This window comes from Macrobrachium rosenbergii, chromosome 39, assembly GCF_040412425.1.
Source record: "Macrobrachium rosenbergii isolate ZJJX-2024 chromosome 39, ASM4041242v1, whole genome shotgun sequence".
NCBI classification, from domain to species: Eukaryota; Metazoa; Arthropoda; class Malacostraca; order Decapoda; family Palaemonidae; genus Macrobrachium; species Macrobrachium rosenbergii.
In genome coordinates this window covers 7,591,639-7,613,459 of record NC_089779.1, presented here as the reverse complement: position 1 = coordinate 7,613,459, position 21,821 = coordinate 7,591,639, and the positions used below count along the sequence as shown (strand labels likewise).

The 21,821-nt window shown below is 36.2% G+C and overlaps 1 protein-coding gene across 1 annotated transcript; it reads right to left on the bottom strand.

The window, feature by feature from the left end:
- Nucleotides 1–9,998: 9,998 nt before the first annotated feature.
- LOC136825697 (cuticle protein AM1199-like) lies at nt 9,999–12,860 on the bottom strand. The gene is made up of 5 exons (XM_067082440.1): nt 12,713–12,860; nt 10,981–11,129; nt 10,610–10,696; nt 10,368–10,488; nt 9,999–10,202 (listed from the first exon to the last, which is right to left on the bottom strand). Exons 1-5 carry the CDS (start codon nt 12,728–12,730, stop codon nt 10,146–10,148), a joined length of 432 nt encoding a protein of 143 aa, XP_066938541.1. The 5' UTR covers nt 12,731–12,860; the 3' UTR covers nt 9,999–10,145.
- Nucleotides 12,861–21,821: the final 8,961 nt, after the last annotated feature.

Sequence of the window (21,821 nt, the reverse complement as noted above, 5' to 3'; positions counted from 1 at the left end):
ATCTGGGGAAGAACCTTTTGTATAAAGAAGTAAAAGTTGCCTTTTATTTTCGCATTCTAAAACCGACTTTCACGGGGATTCACGTCTGCGTTCAGTACGCGGCGAGGAGAGTGACAAAGAGCACACCGGATGTGGACATAACTTCATTCTCTGATGTCACTGGATAAAAAAAAAAGTGACACTGAGCGCCGGGTGAAAGGACGGGTGCCCTACTGGGTAACTGGAATTTTCTGCACCCAGGAGGGAACTTTGTGCGTGGGAATGTTTAATTATGCGTGTTGCGTAAACAGGTATATTTGCATATATAAAAGAGCGTATGTTGGTGAAAGAATTGAGCACACAAAAGCAGAAAATGGGTCTAAGCTTCCTTTTCTCAGTTACAGTTTCTTACCTTAACCGTATGATTATTTTTCTCTTTTACTCATCTGGCGACTGATTCAGTTCTGTCTGATGTGAGGTGGGGCTACTTTGCTGTAAAATGCAGAGGCCTGTGGGACCAGAGGTCCAATGGGCTTTCATAGCCTAAGGCAGATGGGGATTTTTTGCTTGCTTCTTACAATGTCTACTCAACTGTCAAGGAAAAGTGCATTGATGGGCGTATTAGGCTAAGGACAGAAGATTCCAGAACTGTCCTGGCAGAAACTATAGTTGCCCCACTTTTTAGCTGTCTTGATTTATCTCGACCCTGAAGGAGATGGTTCCACCTAAAGGGAGACAATAGTAACTACTAGTTTCTATAGACATTACCTAGGCCTAAGCGCAAAAAGCGTCAGTGAGATGGTCGTCGGTTTGGAAGAGGGACAATGACAACCATTTGATTTTCCGAGGAAACCAAGTTGCGTTTATCCTGTGATCAGCAAGCTCAGTGAAGTCTTTAAACTTAATTAGAAACTTTTCTTGACTTCGTTGTAATCTAGCCTAAGTTAATTAAACTTCTTGGATAAATCTACTTTTCATAACTCTGCGAAACTTTATTATTTGTAGGCTCTGCTCCGTTTCAGTAAAGAAACGAGTGAGAACACTATATCACCACTTTGTGCAAGATTGAGGTGGACCCCTCCCCCCTAGAAAAAGAAAGATGCATTTTTCCAGAGCTACTGTAAATTACGGTAGACTTTATTTGTAAAAATACAGTTGAATAACTTAAACTGCTTTTTTTTAGACTGGGTAAAATCGGTTCAGTCTTCCATAATAATGACAAACTCACAGGGACACAGTGGAAGAAATAGTCTGGATTCTTCATTATTCTCACTCTGCATAAACTTAATAAAACGCCAACATTCAGATTGTAATCAATATATGAATTATATCTCGCAACTATTATTCTCTTTTATGACCACACCCAGGTGCTCTCGTATTTAAACTGATAATTTACATTTTCATAACTTTGACTATTTAAATTACGCAGTTGCATATGCAGATATTCTTGTCTGCCGTACAGGGCTTATATGATTAAAATGTCAAGATACGGGCATGCCCACGTCATTTAGACTTGCGCGTAAATGTAATACCTTTATTTATTGCTCACAAACGTATGCTGATGTAATGTGTACTTAAACATTTATGAACCTAGTTATAAATTCTGTGTATATATATATATATATATATATATATATATATATATATATATATATATATATATATATATATATAGAGAGAGAGAGAGAGAGAGAGAGAGAGAGAGAGAGAGAGTGAGGTTGTGCACACGTGATCATTTATTATTCACGCACGTAAAAATAATAACTTTAGTTTCTTTGACAGGCGAAAAAAAGAAACTGCCAGCATTTACTTACAAGAAACGACTCGAGGAAGTTTCGTAAATGCTCCGGATTTATTGTCTGCAAAATATGAAACCACCTGAATGCCAAATCTTGCAACGCATTTCTCCAGCCTTTTTTTTTTCCTACTCTTTCTTTGACGGGACTTAGCGTCCATTTTCGGGACCGCTCTCCAAGCAAACTTTTGGGAGTTGGGCTTTTGAAATGTCAGCTCCTTCGTTCCTTTTTGGGGGAGGTAATACTGTCATTACTGAGAGCGAGAATCGTAAAATCAAGAATATAGAGGATAATGGACTGGGAACCTTATGGTTCAAACTGACGGTTTTAATCGAGGATGGAAAGAAGACAAAAAATGTAGATATAATTTTTGGATGTTATTGCTATGGGAAGATTATATATATGTATATATATATATATATATATATATATATATATATATATATATATATACATATACATGATGTATATATATAATGTATATATGTTTATATGCACACACATACATACATAAATACATATACATATTAACTACCAAATGCCTACTTCAGTGGTTACAACAACGGAGAGGCAGAATGGAGGCTAGAGTAGTACATATACATATATGTATAAATATATGTATAAATATATACGTATAAATATGTATGTATATACTGTATATAGAATGTACTGGTTATCTTTTACCAGATACTTATGTAATTATAATAGCCATAATGCCCTCTTACCTTCTCGAATTTTTCACACCTTTTGGATGCGCTCATCACTACAAAACCTTAGATCCAAATACAAGGAATACTAAGTAATTCTGATGTCCAGTAGAAGTTGAGAGGGCATTGTGGCTACTGTATATATATGTTAATATATATACATACATATATATGTATGTATGTATGAATGTATGTATGTACGAAAATATAAGAACAACGGTTGAAGTTTCCGTCACAAAAATAAGAGAGAAAAACATCCCATTCCTGAAACTAAATTTTGAAGAGAACTTCTCGTCATGTCTTTTATGACATTTAGGACAAATAAATGAATGAAAATCTTCCCAGTTATGGGATGGAATACTCCAAGGCCTCTTCAGCCCCTGATGAAGTTGGGGAAGCTGTTTTCCCATCGTGCTGGCATAAGCCAACCTCTTTCAGTGACACTCTCTACGCAGCAAGAGACTCTCTTGACACTTTGGTTCAAAATATTGACGAAAGAAGGAGGTTTAATGTGACTTTATGTATTATTATTATTATTATTATTATTATTATTATTATTATTATTATTATTATTATTATTATTATTATTATTATTATTCAGATAAACCCTATTCCTATGGAATAAGCCCACGGGGGCCACTGACTTCAAATTCAATCTTCCAAAGAATTTGGTGGTCATTAGGATGCAAGAGAAGGCAACTTGAAATACAGAAAAAAGAAATCTCTCTTATAAAAAAGAGAAAATAAATTAATAAATAGATAAAAAAATATTAAAGTGCAAGAAAAATAGTATTAGGGCAGTAATGTGTTGCATTTTCGCTTGAACATTTGAAGAAGAATGAGAAGGGTATTTTCTTTTTTTACAAAAATATGCCAGTCTTCATAAAAGAAGGAAAAACTGTTACTTAACCCCACTTCAGTCCCCCAGAACTGCACATACACAAAACGACAGTCATTTATCAACGGGAGAAAGGAATAAATTCATAGATTAAATGCCAAACCACACCCCCAAAAATTACTTTCATTGCTAGTAGAACGACAAAGAGAAAAAATATCTCCACAAATAAAAATCACTATTACGCCTTCTTTACGGAAGTAAGACGAAAGCAAATAGGATTGATTAACATAAAATGGCCTCAGCATTTATTAATAGAAGATAATGTTCTCCTCCTATCGAGAGGAAAAGGAAAAAGTGGCGGGGGTTAAAAAAAAGACTCCCTGTGGCCTCCTTTGGAAAAAGTACTCGTAACCCGATACGTAATCGGGCTCATCCATTGCCGTCTGTCGCCAACAAAAAAGATACCTCAGGTGATGTTTACGAGGTGAGCAAGTGAACTTCTAGATGCAGCCAGAGAGAGAGAGAGAGCCGGTTATTAATATAGGAGAGGAAGCCTCTAACCAATTATCCGTCAAAATGCCAGTAAATTAGAGAGAGAGAGAGAGAGAGAGAGAGAGAGAGAGAGAGAGAGAGAGAAACTTTCTACCTTTCAGATCAAAGGCGTGGCGTCTACTGGTTTCGTCTACATAGATACCAAAGCCTTTCTGCTCGTAGGATGGAACTGGTACCAGCTATTGTATTTCGTTAGATATCGATGTGTCTTCATCAAGTGATTATCGTTGTTGCTATCGCAGCGATACTTGTTCATCTTTCTCTTCCTCTTCTCTTGTCACTTCCTTCTCTAACTGCTAATCTAAATTCGTGTTGTTTCGTCATTCTCTTCCCGTCTTCATTACCCCACCTGTCATTCATCTACCTGATGTAACGTCTCTGCTTTTTTTTTGTTAATGCCTGAAGGTTCCTTCTCATGCTACTGTTAACAATGCCAGATCTTTATATTATATTTTATCTTTTGCATCTGGCTTTTTTTTTTATCTTGTCAAGAACACAGGTAATTGAGACTGGCTACTTAATGTCCTTTTTCTAGCTCGGGACCGAAAAAAGTATGTAAAAGAGAAATTTGGGAAGATCTGCCTAGCTCTTAAAGGAAGAAATTTTATGAGAGTTGAGTGAAGGAAAGCAGAAGCAGGGAGAAAATTCCAAAGCTTGGCAGTGGAGGGCAAGGAGCAGTGGCTGAATCTTGTAATCCTTACCTTATATCTGTTTCATCTGTGTCTTTTGGTGATTTCCACGTACAGACATACGCATGCAAACACAAACAGACACAGTTTACAAAACACACACACACACATTAACACAAACACACTATATACTATATATATATATATATATATATATATATATATATATATTTATATATATATATATATATATATATATATATATATATATATATATATATATGTGTGTGTGTGTGTGTGTGTGTGTGTGTGAGTGTAAGTGTGTTTGTGTGTATACACACTTCAGTGTTTAGAGAGAGAGAGAGAGAGAGAGAGAGAGAGAGAGACATCACGCATAAATATTACATACATCTTAAAGGTAAGAGTTGCTAGTGTTATTTATCATTCCCAACTCACAGGTTTATTTTTTCATAGAAGCCTAAGATAGCCTATAAGTAAAACAAGTCCCTAGTAGGTCCATATTTCATGAGCTGTCTTTTAACAGGACAACAACTGGTCGTAAAATGTCGGCAAGCTTGAGAACCCAACACTCAAGCAAGCTTACGTCACGGCGTACTGTAAGTTCGCTTACTAGGCCTTTAGTCAAATTCGACCGTATATTAGTCATGTATTTTCAGACCTGCGGATCTATGTATTTATCATTTCCTTTTATTTTTTTAGAGATATTATCTGCTAGATATCTCTGGTAATTGCAGCTCAGAGATAAGCATTAGGTAAAAATAAGCAGCGAAAAAAAGAAAAGATTTTGAAATGCTGATCAACTTTCATCGAATTTAATGAAATTCATAAGCATGAACTAATATCATTTTGCTGTCTTTTGTTCCTTATAGTATAACGGTGTTTAAAACAGTAAACTCTCTTTGCCTTGTTATAACTGTAGCAACTTTATTTTCTATTTGAAAGAAAGAGTTAAACACTTTTATCGAGGCTCTAAACTATTTTTTTTTAACTTTCTTAATATTTAAAAATTCAGTTAAAGGTTAAACAAGAATGATACAGTACTGGTCCTTGAAGCAGCCATAAACATCTCAGAATATGAAGTCATATAAACAATTGCAAGCGAAAGATTAGATTAGACAAGCTTTCTTTTCAAGGTTGTCGACATGACTGACTCCTTATTAGCTTGGCGGATCATAAGAATAGTATTTTTTGCTCTCAGTATCATGTGGCAGAGAAATTCACTGATACAAAATCTTTTATTTTATTTGATTTTTTTTTTGACCGACCACCTCGGTCACTTGCCCATGGGAAAAAAAAATCGAAAGACCGAACATTCTTTCTTTAGAAACTTGTAAACAATTTGGTTCCTTTAAATGCTGGCCATATAAAAAGGTCACGTTCTGTCGTTTTACGACGAAGGCAGTCGGTATTCCGAAAGTAAAAGGGAAACCTGTGGTCGATATTTCGTTGCCTTTTACCTATAAAACCGATTGGAAAAAAAAAAAAATCGAAAATTTACATTTCTATTCTCACGTTTCACTGGACAAGTATTGACGCACAAATCTTAGGAAATGGGAAATTCTTGAAGTCACACTGGGTATCAACACTTTATTCCTGCTCCACTTTTCAATTTTCCGTAAGTCCGGATGGATATCATATTTTTTTTTATATTTTTCGTTGAAATTTATTTCTAGTATTTTATCATACTAGAATAGAGGCAAATCTTCTTCGCTCGTTTTCCAAAATCTTGGATTAATTTTAAATGAAAATGAAAATCTAACAGTCAAGTGAACACTTTCGATCAAATGATCTTTTATCTTTTATTTCCATAATTTTTTTTCATTTTATACCTTTTCTCATTAGGGCAGGTGGGTCTAGGACCCTTCTGAGTCCTAGTAAGCAATTTGGGATGAGGTTGCTAGCCCTATGACCTGCCCACGGATGTTTAGGCGACTTATGGAAAGATTACGTCTAAAATTTTTGTGGTGATTATCCCTTCAAGCACTGACGTTGCTATTGTTGTTAATTGACTAATTACTTTTTTCATTTATTTATCGATTTCATCTTTAAACCCTAATTTTCTAAAGAAACTGTAATTCACTGACAAATCTATCTAGTTTTGCCTGAAAGAATATTTCCACTCTATTCTCATTTCCGACTCTCCCTTCAACCTCACTTGGTCTCAGTTCCTCGTTTCCTCCATCGCACATTGATGAGAACTGATATCACTTAAATGCAATGAAACCTTCATTTTACACAAGACGTGAACAAAACCATTTAGTGACTTATTATGGAGCTATACAGGGTTTAGAGAGGGGCCACTAGGTCAGGGTCAAAGCGGAACACCAGCTGAAAATAATGGCGATGCGAAATTGACCTCACACGGAGGAGCGATACAAAACAATGACGTGATGGCGCCATTTATAGGCGACTTCATTACTCGGCAATTAATCGGAAGTTAATTCGATAATGACCGTATTGGTATTTACAGTTTGCTCTCGATTACGCTTTTCAAGATCAAGTCACGACGTTCCAGCCGGATGTCGAAAAGGTCATAGAAATAAAAGGAAAGCGAAAAGAAAGATTCAGATGGAAGCCTGTAGCGGTAAAAGTAATGGCGGATGAATTATGCAACGGTTCCTTTTGGGAGAAATTCGGCCGCGGGCGTCTTCAGGAAGCCATGTTTACGGAGAAGGTGAAACAGGTAGTTTGACATAAGTATTGATACTGTTTTTAATCGATTGGCAATTTTCGCTCTCATGGAGAGAGAGAGAGAGAGAGAGAGAGAGAGAGAGAGAGAGAGAGAGAGAGAGAGAGAGAGAGAGAGAGATTTTCTTAATTCGTATGATGAATAATTTATGCAGGAGTAGAGATACAGAGGAAACAAATTAGGTGTTATAATGCTTTGAGAGAGAGAGAGAGAGAGAGAGAGAGAGAGAGAGAGAGAGAGAGAGAGAGAGAGAGAGAGAGATTTTTCTTAATTCGTATGGTGAATAATTTATGCAGGAGTAGAGATACAGAGAAAACAAATTAGGTGTTGTAATGCTTTGAGAGAGAGAGAGAGAGAGAGAGAGAGAGAGAGAGAGAGAGAGAGAGAGAGAGAGAGAGAGAGATCAGCTGGTGAAATTTATTTTAATTCAAATGATGAGTAATTCATACAGGGAGATAGGGATAGAGAAAATAAATTAGTTGGTATAATCTTTTTGAGAGAGAGAGAGAGAGAGAGAGAGAGAGAGAGAGAGAGAGAGAGAGAGAGAGAGAGGAGTATATTTTCGGTTACTCAAATATTATCGCTATTTACATATCTTAGGGGTTCTCGAACATTTTATGAGAAATATAAGCATATATTAACAAATCGCTGACATACAAGGTATATATATATATATATATATATATATATATATATATATTTTATATATATATATAAATATATATATATATATATATATATATATATATATATATATATATATATATATATATATATATATATATATATATATAACATCAATAGATAATGCATCTTTATCTTACATTACTAGATTTGAAACTACTCTCCTACAGAGCATCCAATTTTTAGGTTTCTTTTGTTTATTTTGATTAGTTTCTTTGTCGTTAGTCATGTGGCTCTAGTCCTAATGCTTAATTCATCTTTGTACTGCTCTTCTTGGCTGGCTATATTGGAATCTTGAGCCACTGGTTCAAAACGACAATTTAAGATTGTAATTCAGCATAGCACTGTAATTTCAGTTAAGATAAGACGTTGAAAGTCAGTTAAGGAGTTAAAGAACTTCCAGTAAAAATCTCTAGAGGTAACACAGATATCCTAAAGAATTACTGTCAGTAATGTGCTAGCAATATCCGGTAACTATTCCCGCCAATTCTTTGACAAAAGGATGGCAACATCTGGTAACTAAGTCTTGCGTTAGGTTATTCAGCAAGGGACTTTGACTTCGTTTTAGAGAGAGAGAGAGAGAGAGAGAGAGAGAGAGAGGGAGAGAGAGAACGGAAACACAATAGTCGTGATATGAGAATCAGCCAGATCTGACATATACTCAGATATGTCTGACTGAAACAAGGGTAGTTTTTGCTACTTCTTCTTTTTTTAAGCCAAAATATCCGAAAGTGTCTGAACGAACGCAACTCACTGAGAAATTATGCCTTATTTGGTGTAAAGTATTATGCTCAGTAGATGTAACTTGCTGTACTTAGAGAGTGAGAGTGAGAATATGTGTATGTATGCATGTATGTACATGTATATAAGTATGTATTTGCGTATTCATTTATATATGTATGTACGAATTTATGTATGCATTTATATATATATATATATATATATATATATATATATATATATATATATATATATGTACATATACAGTATATATATATATATATATATATATATATATATATATATATATATATATATATATATATATATATATATATATATATACACATACATATACATACATATATATATATATATACATAAAACAATCCGACCGGATATAAAGAATTATAATCATATTTCGGCATCGCAAAGGGAACCGCAGACACTTATGAAAAATAGAAATGAATACAAATAAAAAATAATAAAAAAAAAAAATAAAATAAAAAGTAACATGGCTGGACTCGAAACTTCGCATTCAGCTTTTCTTTTTTGGAACATTTTCGCCGAATCCTTTAGTGTGTCTATTTTTTATTTTATTTTCTTTTATTTACCTTTTTCTGTTATTCCTTCATTCGCGCAAAATATTTTCCGTAAGGGTCGGTCGAAAAGTGTACTCCCACTTAATAAAGAGAGAGAGAGAGAGAGAGAGAGAGAGAGAGAGAGAGAGAGAGAGAGAGAGAGAGAGAGAGAGAGAGAGAGAGAGATGGAAAAATTTGAGTACTGCTTTCTAAATGTTGCACATTATTCTTTATTTAGGCCTTTTAAATTTCGTATATATTTTATAGGTACCCCTAATTTTCATTTTAACAGTATCCACAACAATCTATCTATTTATCTTTTAGTATATGTATTTATGTATATATGTATATAAATATTATATATACATATTTATATATAAATATATATAATATATAATATGTAAGTATACATAAGAGCACCTTTAGCTATAGTTGGCCCTTACAATCTGCATAATAATAATAATAATAATAATAATAATAATAATAATAATAATAATAATAATAATAATAATAATAATAATAATAATAATAATAATGAAGCAAGACGACTCTGTAACGAGGCTATAATATCCAGAATTAAAATCCACAGTAGTGTTAAAAATATTTATGTACAAACTTAAAAAGTTTTTAACTTTGCATATAAATGTTTTTAACACTACTGTGGATTTTAATTCTCAATAATAATAACAACAACAATAATAATAATAATTTCTTCATAACAAATCTTTAACATTGACATACAAGCGGCAAATTTAAATAAACTTCAAAAAAGGAATCTAACAAAAAGCAAACACAATTGTGTATTTGTTCTCGATAAACTATTTATTAGGAAACAACATTCACTCTAGCAACAAACTACATAACGACTGTATTGTAAATCTCAATGTAAGGGGGAAGGAACACTCTCGGGCGGTACGTTAAAAGCTTAGAATTCTTAAATCGAAGTTATTCAAGCAACCGTCCCGGACTGTGCTTGCAGCCTCCTTTGCTCTTCTGCGAATCGAACCTGTGGGAAATATATATTATTATTTATTCCTTGGAAATCTTGAGAGCCAAAGCAAAACTGATATGAAATAAAATTGTTATTATGATTTTAGTTTAGGTATTTCTTTTGGAGAGAGAGAGAGAGAGAGAGAGAGAGAGAGAGAGAGAGAGAGAGAGTATTTCCCACCTGTTCAAGCTGCCATGGTTCCAGTGGGAATGGGGTTGGAATCATACTGGACTCGGGGTGGAATCCTGCGGCATCGGCTGTGTATCGCATGTTATGGACGGAACCGTCTGGGTGAGTGAAGCTGTGAAAATGAATAAAAAATTAAATAAATAAATAAATAAATAAATAAATAAATATGTGAATAATAATAAGCTTGGCATTTATTAATAAAGTTTTCGGAACTTCAAAGTGACGAGACTTACGAATACGCTCCGCTCGTGATAACTTGGTTAAGAGGACCAGTTGGAGCGGCTGACTCTGTCCAGTCAATGCCATTTCCTGTTTGAATCCTGAAGAAGAAGAAGAAGAAGGAAAAAAGGAAAAATAAATTAAAACGTCATGAAACGCAACCAGCAAAGTAGATTAACAGGCCATCTCACAATTTATAATTTCCTTCGTTGGCCCAATGAGGGAAACTAAAGCTTTTGACTTGATAAATTAAATTAAAACGTAGAAAAACGAAATATACAAGAAATTGACTCAAACGAACTGACAGGTAGAAGAACGTAATAAGTATAATAGGACATGAACATTCCACCTCAGAAGATAAGAAGGATAAACGAGTGCCCTATACCTGAAGCCGTATCCTCCGAGGGTATCGACGGGAGCCCTTTCGTCCAAGAGGATGGGTATGTGGGTGGCTGTACCGACCTCTGCTTGTGCCTGTCTCGGGAGACGGAGGGCGAGAGCCCCTAAGGAGGTGCACACTGTTAGCAAAAGGACCTGTCGAAGAAAGGAAAGACAGTTATTGCCATTTAGTTTATAATTATGTTCTTTTATTCTTGCCTTTTCTCCTTAGAAGGGGTGGTGTTAACTTTTGGGAATGATGTCCCAGTGTCATTCCATTTTCCACACTGGCTGCGACTCACCACAGTCGATGAAATGCCAGGTACATGATTTAATGCTTAGTTCAAAAGGGCCGCAATGGGACTCAACGCAAACAGCCGAAGGTTCTCAGTTTGTCTCGGGAATCAAATCCTCTTTAGATTCACAGCCGAAATCACTTCGAGTCGTGTTGGAATCCCGACTGCCTCCATTGAAAGTAACCCTCGATGACTGGACGCTGTTTGGCGAACAATTCACCCCAAAATACCACAGTGACCCGCGGAGACTCACCCCATTCAACCACGGGAAATGATTCAAGCAGCAAATTCTTAAACGCTCTACATCCACGACGGCACATAGCTGGCATCGTTAACGAAGCATCCCTCTGAGATAAGCATTAGATGATGCTTCGTTGATCACAGTGGGAGCGATTACCTCGGCGGGTAAGGAATGCAGATGCTTAATGGGACGGGCTGCTTCCTTAAACAGGAGTTCTCGAAAACTTGCAACAGCCTTCACGGTCCGGTGCGCGTGTCAGTGGGTCATATAGAAGCCTTGTTGTCAACAGAGTATGTGACCAAGTTCATTGAGGAGCCCCGAGACGGGCATAGCTGCCCAAAGCAAGTTCATATAATGAAAAAATGATTTTATTGACTTCTCTTTACAGGTGACGGCCTATCGCCTTTTATGAAAAGGAAGGTTATATATGCTTCGCGAAACACAGGAAGATTAGATTTCCATTTTCTGGATGTGAATGGTAAGGAAGATAGATAAAACTACAGATAGATAGGAGAAAGAGAGGGAATGAAAAAGTAATTAATTATGAACTCAGGTCATAGAACCTTTTACTCTTACGGCTAAATCTATAACCTTGGAATATAATAATAATAATAATAATAATAATAATAATAATAATAATAATAATAATAATAACAATAATAATAATGCGTAAATACAGAAAGTTGTTTATTGCATTGTTCGTCTCATAACCGGGTTTCGGGCCAGTGACATTTTGGCGGTGGGCAACTTCCAGGGGAAGATTAGTTAGACAAAGGAATTTCTTCATGAATGAATTGAATTATATTAACCGTGAGAGGGCATCTCGAATAAAAGAATAAAGAATAAACACTTCATAATACATATTATTTAAATATATGCTATGTATATATATATATATATATATATATATATATATATATATATATATATATATATATATATATATATATATATATATTAAATTTTGCTAAATATTACTTCATTTAGAGATGACCAAACAACATCAGAATGACGTGAAAAAATACAAGATATAACAAAAAGGCCACGAAAATTTATGAGCCACTGAAAGGGATGAAACTGAACTAATGTTTACAACAAAAATACAAAATGTATAACTGAAAAACTACGAAAATTTATAAGCCATTAGAAGCGCTGAAACTGAACTATCCTTTGCAACCCTGAAAAGCGATCATTATCCTTACGGAGATGAGAGCTTGCATATTTGCAAATGAAACACGATCGAAGGAAGACTCTTCTGCACAGCGCTCGAGAGAGTTGGGGGAGAGAGAGAGAGAGAGAGAGGATCGACGTTCGTTCTTCGGGACCTCGAATCGGAATGTGATGGTTCCAACAATGTTCCCGTGTTTATATACTTGTATCTCTCTCTCGGCTGACTCCCCTTCACCCGTTGATGAAATGCTAAAGGAGTTGGGCTTAGTTTCCCCTTTCTTCTTCTTTTTTTTTTTTCTTATAATCCTCTGTTGACAGCGCTTTCGCTTTTCCTGGCCGGTTCTAAAGGTATTGTCTTACATCGCTTCGTTGAAGGGTGTACGGGAAAAGATGACGATGATAAAATGGAGAGAATTTCGGGCAAAAAATGGAGAATGAGTAGACAAACAAGGGTATATAGTAGAAAAAAAATTACAAAATAAAAGAGCAGACAGATTGAAAAAATAATTTACGTACATTCGAGTATACAAAATATCCCCGTAAGTTCTCTCTCTCTGTTTTTTTTTAGTGAGTAATCTCACAGCACGAGAAACCTAATGCTCTCGACTAGGCCTAATGGTAATTATGAAGAGGAGGGAAGAAGAGCAATAAAAGGTTTTAATTAAGGGAAAACAAAGCAAGAAGAGACGTCGAAAGCTTATAATGACGGAGGGAAACACGGAAGAAGCAAAGAAATGAACTAAGGGTCTGAAAGATACTGAAGTCGAGGTTCTACCACGTCGAAACCTCCTCGGGCGGAAAATAGTCGAAGGGACATGAGAGCATTCATATGCCAATTACCGACGCTCCCCGCGTGGTTCCTACCTCAGAACCAAAGATCGACATGGAATTCTGGTTCCTAATTCGCGACTGGTTTTGGACTACATAAAGGGCATTCGTTCTTTTCAGTTGTCAGGGGTCAAAGGTCCTAAGAAAAAAATAAATTCCTGTTAGGTTTATGTAAGCCTCGTCTGGAAACGCCCTTCTCGTAACGCAGTCCTGTTTCCACTGAGCTCAACCAGGAAATAGACCGAGTTATCTTCGGGTTGGAAGCAAATGAAAGAGCGTATGCTTATGATTATCTGAAATACTTTGAGGCAGAAGAATTCTAAACAGATTTCTATCGTTTGTTTGCGGCGTGAGTCTGCGAGGAGGTAGACTTAGATAACTTGAATGTTAAAAAGCAGAAACGGATTACGAATGTACCTACCTTTTGACTAAACAAACTAAAAATTTTTAGTGGTGGAAAAAAGCCATTTGACTGATATTATCCGTGAAGTACTTTATTTACTTATTTATTTTTTTTTGCAAGTAAAAGGCAAAACGCTCACATGGTATAGTTCACACACCAACTTACGATGCATAATCACTAAACTGATTCAATCTACCAAGTTAACAGCATAATCTTACTTGTGATCTACGGACTAGAGTGACGTTGCTGAAATCTTACAGAGAACTGCAAAATTGGTGGAAGAGTTTAAATCTACTGAGTTTTATATGAAGAGAAATGTGAAAGCAAGTGTTAGGAGAAAACTGAAGTCAGAAAGACGGAGTAATAATCACTATATGGATGGTGAAAGAATGGGTAAGGTTGAAATATTCATATCTTAGGAAGATGATACCATCTTGGTGAAAGAGACCAAGTACAATGGAATGAAAAAGCTGGAGATACGAAGAAAAAGGCAACAGAAGCTCTTCAAAAGTTCCTTTTAGACGATTGGAGCTGTAAAGTGTTCATTAAAGAGCTTGCCCTGTGTAGTGGGTTGAAAGGTGCTGTTGAGATAAAAAATGTAAAAATAAAAGGCAAAGACACCAAAAATCTTAGCACACATAAGAAAAATATGGTCGTCAGTGTTTCCGTGGTGGTTAGACCATATAGAGAGAATAGGAGAGAAAATGGCACCAAAAAAAAAAAAGGTAAAAAACTTCGGCGCAATCGAGTTTTCTGTACAGCCGCTATAGCGCATAATCAAGGCCACCGAAAATGGATCTATCTTTCGGTGGTCTCGGTATAATGTTGTATGAGCCGCTGCCCATGAAACTTTAACCACGGTCCGGTGGTGGCCTGTCCTATATTGTTGCCAGATAATTTAACCTTAAATAAAACCATGTCGTTAATTTAGTTCAAATATACACACCGACATTTTGGAACCAAACCAGGCAAACGCTTCAGAAAAAGCAAAGAATTTCATGTCTAGGTTGAGTATATTTATTGAACGGTAGTTATGAAGCAAATAAACCAGGGTGTAACTAAACCATAGGCCAACAGTCCAGCTCACACCTGAACAAAATAAACCTGTCTGATGTTTGTTCTCTAAACAAAGTGAAGAACTCTTCCATTAAAACGGGTGTTATATCCTTACTTTCTCTACCATGGTTCCACAGCGGTTATGGAAACGTACAAATGATAAAAGGACAATAATATCGAAAACAAGAAGCTTAAGGAGCAGTGGTGTAGTTGGCAATCCACCGGTGGGGGGTGGGCGGGCGTGCGTGTGCCTAGGTAGGGCCAAGATATTTTTTAGGGGCTACCAAGAAAATTACACAAAACTAATGTAACCAAATCTGTAATTAGTAAAACATACTATTCTCGAATGTGTATATCCATGTCAATGAAGGAAAATAATAGTATTAGTAACTAGTAAACCTGTATTTGAAATGATAGAGCTCAATTTTCAATTAATTTTCAACTCTTATTATATGCAAATGTATCAAATACTGTAAGGGTTAAAGGTTAGATACAAAGGGAATTTCAACTGGGGGGCTGGGAGGGGGGCCAAGTATCTGATTGGGGGGCCCGGGCCCCACCTAGCCCCCCTCATAGCGACGCCACTGTTGAGCAGTAGGATAATTAAACCGAAATACGATTTGTTAACTCACCGGACAACGCTGCGCGGAGTTATTGAATACAATGACTTGCAGTATTCAGCGACGATACACATCATCTTAATATCTCTTATTAACTGTACAAACGCACACACACACTCATTAAGAATATATATTATACATACACACACACCTCTTCCCCTTGGAGAAGTTGGTTGGTGTAGCGCTGCCTTCCAGTTAATTTTGGGGGTATGGTTGCTAGACCCATGCCCAGCCCCACCAGGCCCAGCGCTGCAGAACTTCCCAGACTGGGAGACCAGCACTTTTACTGAACAAGTTTCAGCTTGGTATTTTGCTGGTCTTCTTCATCATTCTTGTTTGTACGTAAAGTTTCTGACGAACGCACAAAGGCCACTGACTTGAACAACGAGATTCCAATGAACAGAATAAAGAAGAAGAAGAAGAAGAAGAAGAAAGGCGGGGGAGAATGTGAGCTAGAAATTCAGTGCGGATGATACTAAGAATAAATAAATAACTTTCTCTGGTAGCTAGACTAAGAACTCCTTTACGAAAGTGTAAAGAGAGAGAGAGAGAGAGAGAGAGAGAGAGAGAGAGAGAGAGAGAGAGAGAGAAAGGACGTATAAGAAGCAATCAGCAACGTTAGTTATTCCTGATATATATGATAATCATGTGAATACTGCGCATAATTTCGAAGCTGTCTCAGTTCTCCTGATGAAATTTCTTACATACAAGAATATTCTCGATATGACAGAAGTGGAAGAGATTAATAGACAGATACCAATCAATCGCTAATTTTATACTGACGGCATTTTCAGTTAACAGCGAGTTATGTCATTAACTAGCAGATGATTCCATAATTACTTACCGATCTCAAGGTTTCAAACAGATGCCATAATTATTAACGGAGGGTGGAATTACTAAGATGTCACAGTTAATGGTTGATCTTGTACAGTAGTTCTGACAGTATAATTTTTAAGAACAAATGCCTCTGTGACTGACATTACAGAATCTCAAACAGATTTCATACCATCCAGTATTTGCCATGAACACCGATACTATTGCTATGTGAGAATGTACTTGCTTACACGTAAGATCACAAACGCTGTTCATTATACATGTATGTACAGTAGGTATACTAGCAAATGTAGTAACAGACAAAAAGGATTACAGATTTTTTTAAATAAAAACAGTTGACGAACTTCCAAGATTTCATAATAACCGCCGTTTTGAAGTAATAACGAAAATACCCACAGTCAATCCTGCACCTTTGATGAATGGATATAATTTAGGAGTTACTATTTCATAGAGCATCCAAGGTAATTCAATTACAGAGGCAATTACGGTACTTACCAGCCTTGGTCACCAGCCCTGGCCAGTCTGACCAACAGGAACTCGGACCATTTCAGGACTCACCAGTCCTTCAGTTTCGCGTAATTCATTGGCGGCAAGACCAACCACTTCCCAGTTTTCCGGTCCGTTGAGTCCTCAGAGGGCATGTTCGGGCAATCGGGCAATCACCTCTTAAAAGGCAAGTGGCTGGATGTGCCCATAATCAGACGCTGACATTCTCTCTTATCGCTTGGTCCAATTAAACGGAGGAACATTGTGCTTGAGTGAAAGATTAACGGTCTTCTTTTTTTTTTGAATTTTCGATTTTTTTTTTTTTTTTACCAGGTGGGACGGTTCCTCCTCAGTGACTCGGGTAGCTGAGCGCGTATTGGCTTTTGCGCAACGTGATGCGTCTTACGTTTCTGATTTTAAGAGCGGTTTTTCTCTTAGTTTTTCTTTCTCTTGTCGTTGTAAGTCAACTAGACCGATAGTGTGCCGGGCTTTTCTCTTCCTGTTGGTTACGTAATGCGTCTTATGGGATAAATTTTTCGTGTAATTTTATATTTCGATTTTCTGGCAACGTAATTCCTTTCACGTTTTGGGACAAGACCCTTCTATATATCTTATTCCAAACCTGTCACCTTTTCCTTTGGGCTTCATAAGGGCACTGAGTAGCTTATGGCAAAGGAATTCTCAAATTTAAATAATATTAAGATGAGCGTAATTGCTTACACGTACCTAATGGTACCTTTTGATCTGAAATCTGGGACTAAAAAGTAAAAAAAAAATTGATTCATCTTAATTAACATGTCAGTTCTCCTGTAATATGTTTTTAAACCTTTTCATTCTTGGTGGGCTTAGAAGAATATGAATAATTGCTCATCTGTATTCTGCACTGTTATCAAATGCTTCGGGAATGGTGTATTCTTACTTATTCTTCTCTTGGATTTTTTTTCTGAAAGTTACATGGTTTCGACTTTTTCTATTATTTTTTTTACTTTCATGCTCTGTTTCTTGTTTTGCTTTACAAACACACGCACACACACATATATACATATATATATATGTATACACACACACACGTATATATATATATACACATATATTTCAGAAGTTTTTCAGTATATGGTAAGCGCTGAGCGTCATAGTTCTTTCATGAAGCAACCCACGATTTTTTTCCCCCGTTAACCAGACTTTCGCAACGAATAGCTGGTGGTTTAGTTAGCAGTGAGTGCCCTTTCAAAAAAGGGCTAAGAAAAAGTAGGAATAAATATATGTTCAGTTCGTCTGGGTTGTAAGACTTCGTTGGAAAAAGCTTTCAGGGTTTGAAGTGGGTAAGTGCAACATTACTGAACGAGAAAAAAAAAGAAATGTGTTACAGATATCCATAGAGAGAGAGAGAGAGAGAGAGAGAGAGAGAGAGAGAGAGAGAGAGAGAGAGAGGTTAGGTGATGAAAAAGTCCCTGTATGAGAAGATGATTTTGGTATGATACACGCCAAACACTTTTGCAATAAAGTGACTCATGGTACGTTAAGTAACCTCTCTCTCTCTCTCTCTCTCTCTCTCTCTCTCTTACTGCTTGATTAAGAACAAATGGGTGTTCAAGATCTCGCCTTTGAATAAAAAGTAGATCCTCTTGTTTTTTGAGCTAGAGTGCTTATCTACAAATGAGCAGAGTTATCAAAAATTATCTTATATCTATTTTCCATTAACTTTATTGACATTATCGACTCACAGTTGGAGGTTTTTGTCAGCCTTTTAAAGTTAAGAGACATTTTTCTTAAATTTAGTTTTCTTTTTAAAGTAAGTGAAGCTTTTTTAAATTTAGTTTTCTTTTTAAAGCAAGTGTCCTAAATTTGAATAGCAATTTGGTGGCACTGCTAACTAATGAGAGATATTACAATTCTAAAACTTGTGTTTTCCGAAGATCTATTTGATACTCGTAGAATTCGATGGACATAGCATTTATTTTTCATTCATAATTTTGTAAAAGTTACGTACAGTCAACCATGAAAAAAATAACCTCTTTGCAATTAAGACAGTTTTCCTGTCAATAAATGTCTTGGTAACCTAGAAATGCCTGGGTAAATCTCATAGCACAAAAGTGACTGCACATTATAAATGTTAAATCACAACAAAGAATAATCAAGCCTGTAAAAGTTCATAATTTTCCTAAGTCTCTACTCACTTTCAGCAAATGAGATTATGGGAATTCCAATTCTCAGTGTGTCCAACACGTCATTTTAGGTTGACCTGTCACTCCAAAGTGAGCAATCTATCTCAAGTCTATTTGCACTGAGCGTTTTCTTAACGAACGAATTAATTTAGGTTTCCGTAACCCACCCAAAAATCCGATTAGAACCGGACCAAAAAGTTCCATGGAAACTTCCATCTCTGGACACGTGTTACTGTCTATGGGCGCTCTCCAAACACTGTTTAAGTCACCGATGAACAATTGCTGACTCCCACAGGTGACTGTGCTCTGAGCGCTGAAGTAACAAACACATATCCCCACTTTTGAGATTTGTTAAACATTGTACAAGACCGTGTGTCACGAGTATGTACAGAAATTCTACTTACTCAAGTGTACAAATGTTAGACTGAATTAAAAGATAGATTCTTATTCTTGGGTATTATTTCATTCTAATTTTTCGTTTTAATTAATTTATTTTTTTATTATTTTTACCAGAAATGAACGGCAATAAATAAAGTCTCTTTCAGGAACTTTCTAATATAGGCGAAGAGCGGTCACTTATTGTAATTTCACCTTACCTGTACAGGTAATTAGTTCATTCACTATGAGATTTCCAATTAAGTCCTTCTAGTTTGTTGAAGGCCTGAATCTGGTTTACCTGGCGTTAATAATTTTTGTTATGTTTAAAGTGGCAATTACTTTTTACTCAATAAATAACGAAATAAATAAACTTTTATTTAATAAACTTTTGAAGAATGTAATGTCATCTTTTATTCGTCGCTCTATAAATGCATATGGATGTGTACTCATCATTTACTTATTATCACAAATACGATAAATATCACAAATCAACGCATTAAATCTTCTACTCCATTGACGACAAACTGTCACTGAAGGTCTTAAATGATGAAAAGACTTCTATGGTTGAAATTAGCTTTATTACCGAAAGGTTAATTTATGATGCTGTCGTCAGTGTCGGTGAAGGGATTAACCACCCTGAGAATTAGTGAACGGTAGGCAAGAGGTGATTGTAGGATGGTGGGAGAGGAGGAAGACGAAGGATGCAGGGTAGGAGGAGAAGGATTCAGGAAGCAGATGAAGAGGGAGATGTTAGAAGAGACACATAACAAATGAGACTGAAGTAAAGATAAAAGTTAGAAAGAGACGAGGAAGGAAAACGATTCGCTGTACAGGATACCGGAGGCTGTAATAGGATGCAAAGGAGTAGGATAGACGAACAGGGAGGATTGCATGAGGTGGCTGGGGATGAAGGACGTTGAATCGCAGGAGCGAGAGAGGGAGGCTTTAGGATGCAGGAATGAATGGGAGGATAGGATATCGTAGGATGTGGGAGAGGAATCCTCATGGCATATCCGTGGATAAGGAGAATATATATGTAATTCTCTTCAGGGAAAGGAAACGTTAAAAGCCCATTTACTTTTATTCCTTTCCAATGAAAATGGAAAATGGGTCGAGTTAAAAAAGTCATTTAAGTGAAAGTAAAAGCCAGAAGGCAGTGTAGCTGAGAGGGCGGGGGAAACCTTCAAACATCCTTTACTTCCGGCTACAGTGTGCCACACAATGCGCTCTGTAACGGGGCACTCCTACAGGGAGAATCAAGGGGAAACTTACTTAAGTGGCTGTTGACCTGCAGAACAACCTTTGTTGGCATGACGTCATAATCTTGTTGTGTGTCTTCATAAATAATGGGTACGTCACCTATAAAAAAAATAAATTAAAAAAAGTTGTCATTATTTATACAAAAACCAAAACATAAAAAGTATTGAAATTGTAATACTAAGTATTGGAGATTTCATTGGCTTTGCGACACTAAGCGCCGAAGATTTTTACGCCTTCGTTTAGTTCGTCAGAATATGGAAATCTACTTTTTGGTCGTTGCCAATGATGAAGCCATCATTAAATCACTTTTTATTATATACAGATATTCATACACTCCCGTTTGTATAGACGGGATATATTTACACAAACACATCTGTAGAATACACACGCGAATGTATGTTACAGAAATTATGCAAGGACCCAGCCTCATATCAGAGCAAGCAACAGGAAAAAGGGATTTGCTAAGACTGGGCTGGTCTGGTTCTTTTACAGTAAATGTCATTATTGTCGTTTAACGAAAGTTGATTGATGAGGTTGCTTCCTTACCATTCCTGAGATCTGAACGCATATCGACATCGAAAAAGGAGTCTTGGTATCAATTACTTTTCCCTAAAGAGAAACTTGCTTGGATTCAATCACCCATCTTAAAGAGAAGTCTTGATATTGAACACTTGTCCCTTGCGAGAGGTCTTAGGTTCAGTGGTTTTCTTTAAAGAGAAGTCTTTGAATTAAAAACTTTTTTCCTAAGGAGAAGTCTTATTCTTAACTGTTTTTTCAAAGAGAGGTCTTAAATCTTAAATTCATTCGCCTTTCCTGAAAGAGAAATGTTAAATTTAGTCGATTTAAATCTTAGTTTTGAAGAATTGTTTTTCGAGAGGAGTCAAAGATTTAAAATATATTCCAGTAAGAGAATCGTCAGATCCAGTTAATTTTTCCAAAAGAGAAGTTTTAGAGTTAATCGCGTTTACGTTAAGAAACGTCTGAGAACAAAAAAGAAAGTTCTCCGGATTAAGTAGCAACTGATACAGTTCTCTACACTATAATGCTTCAAAAATTCCTAAGAGTTTACTGGATAAAATAACTGAAAATCTCGCATACATGAATTTGCCTT

What these genes read in the sequence shown, in the direction of transcription:
- LOC136825697 (XM_067082440.1), bottom strand. An exon ending in ATCACGAGCGGAGCGTATTC is followed by an intron (nt 10,489 to 10,609) that starts GTAAGTCTCGTC and finishes TCATTTTCACAG; the next exon opens with CTTCACTCACCCAGACGGTT. An exon ending in AACCATGGCAGCTTGAACAG is followed by an intron (nt 10,203 to 10,367) that starts GTGGGAAATACT and finishes TATTTCCCACAG; the next exon opens with GTTCGATTCGCAGAAGAGCA.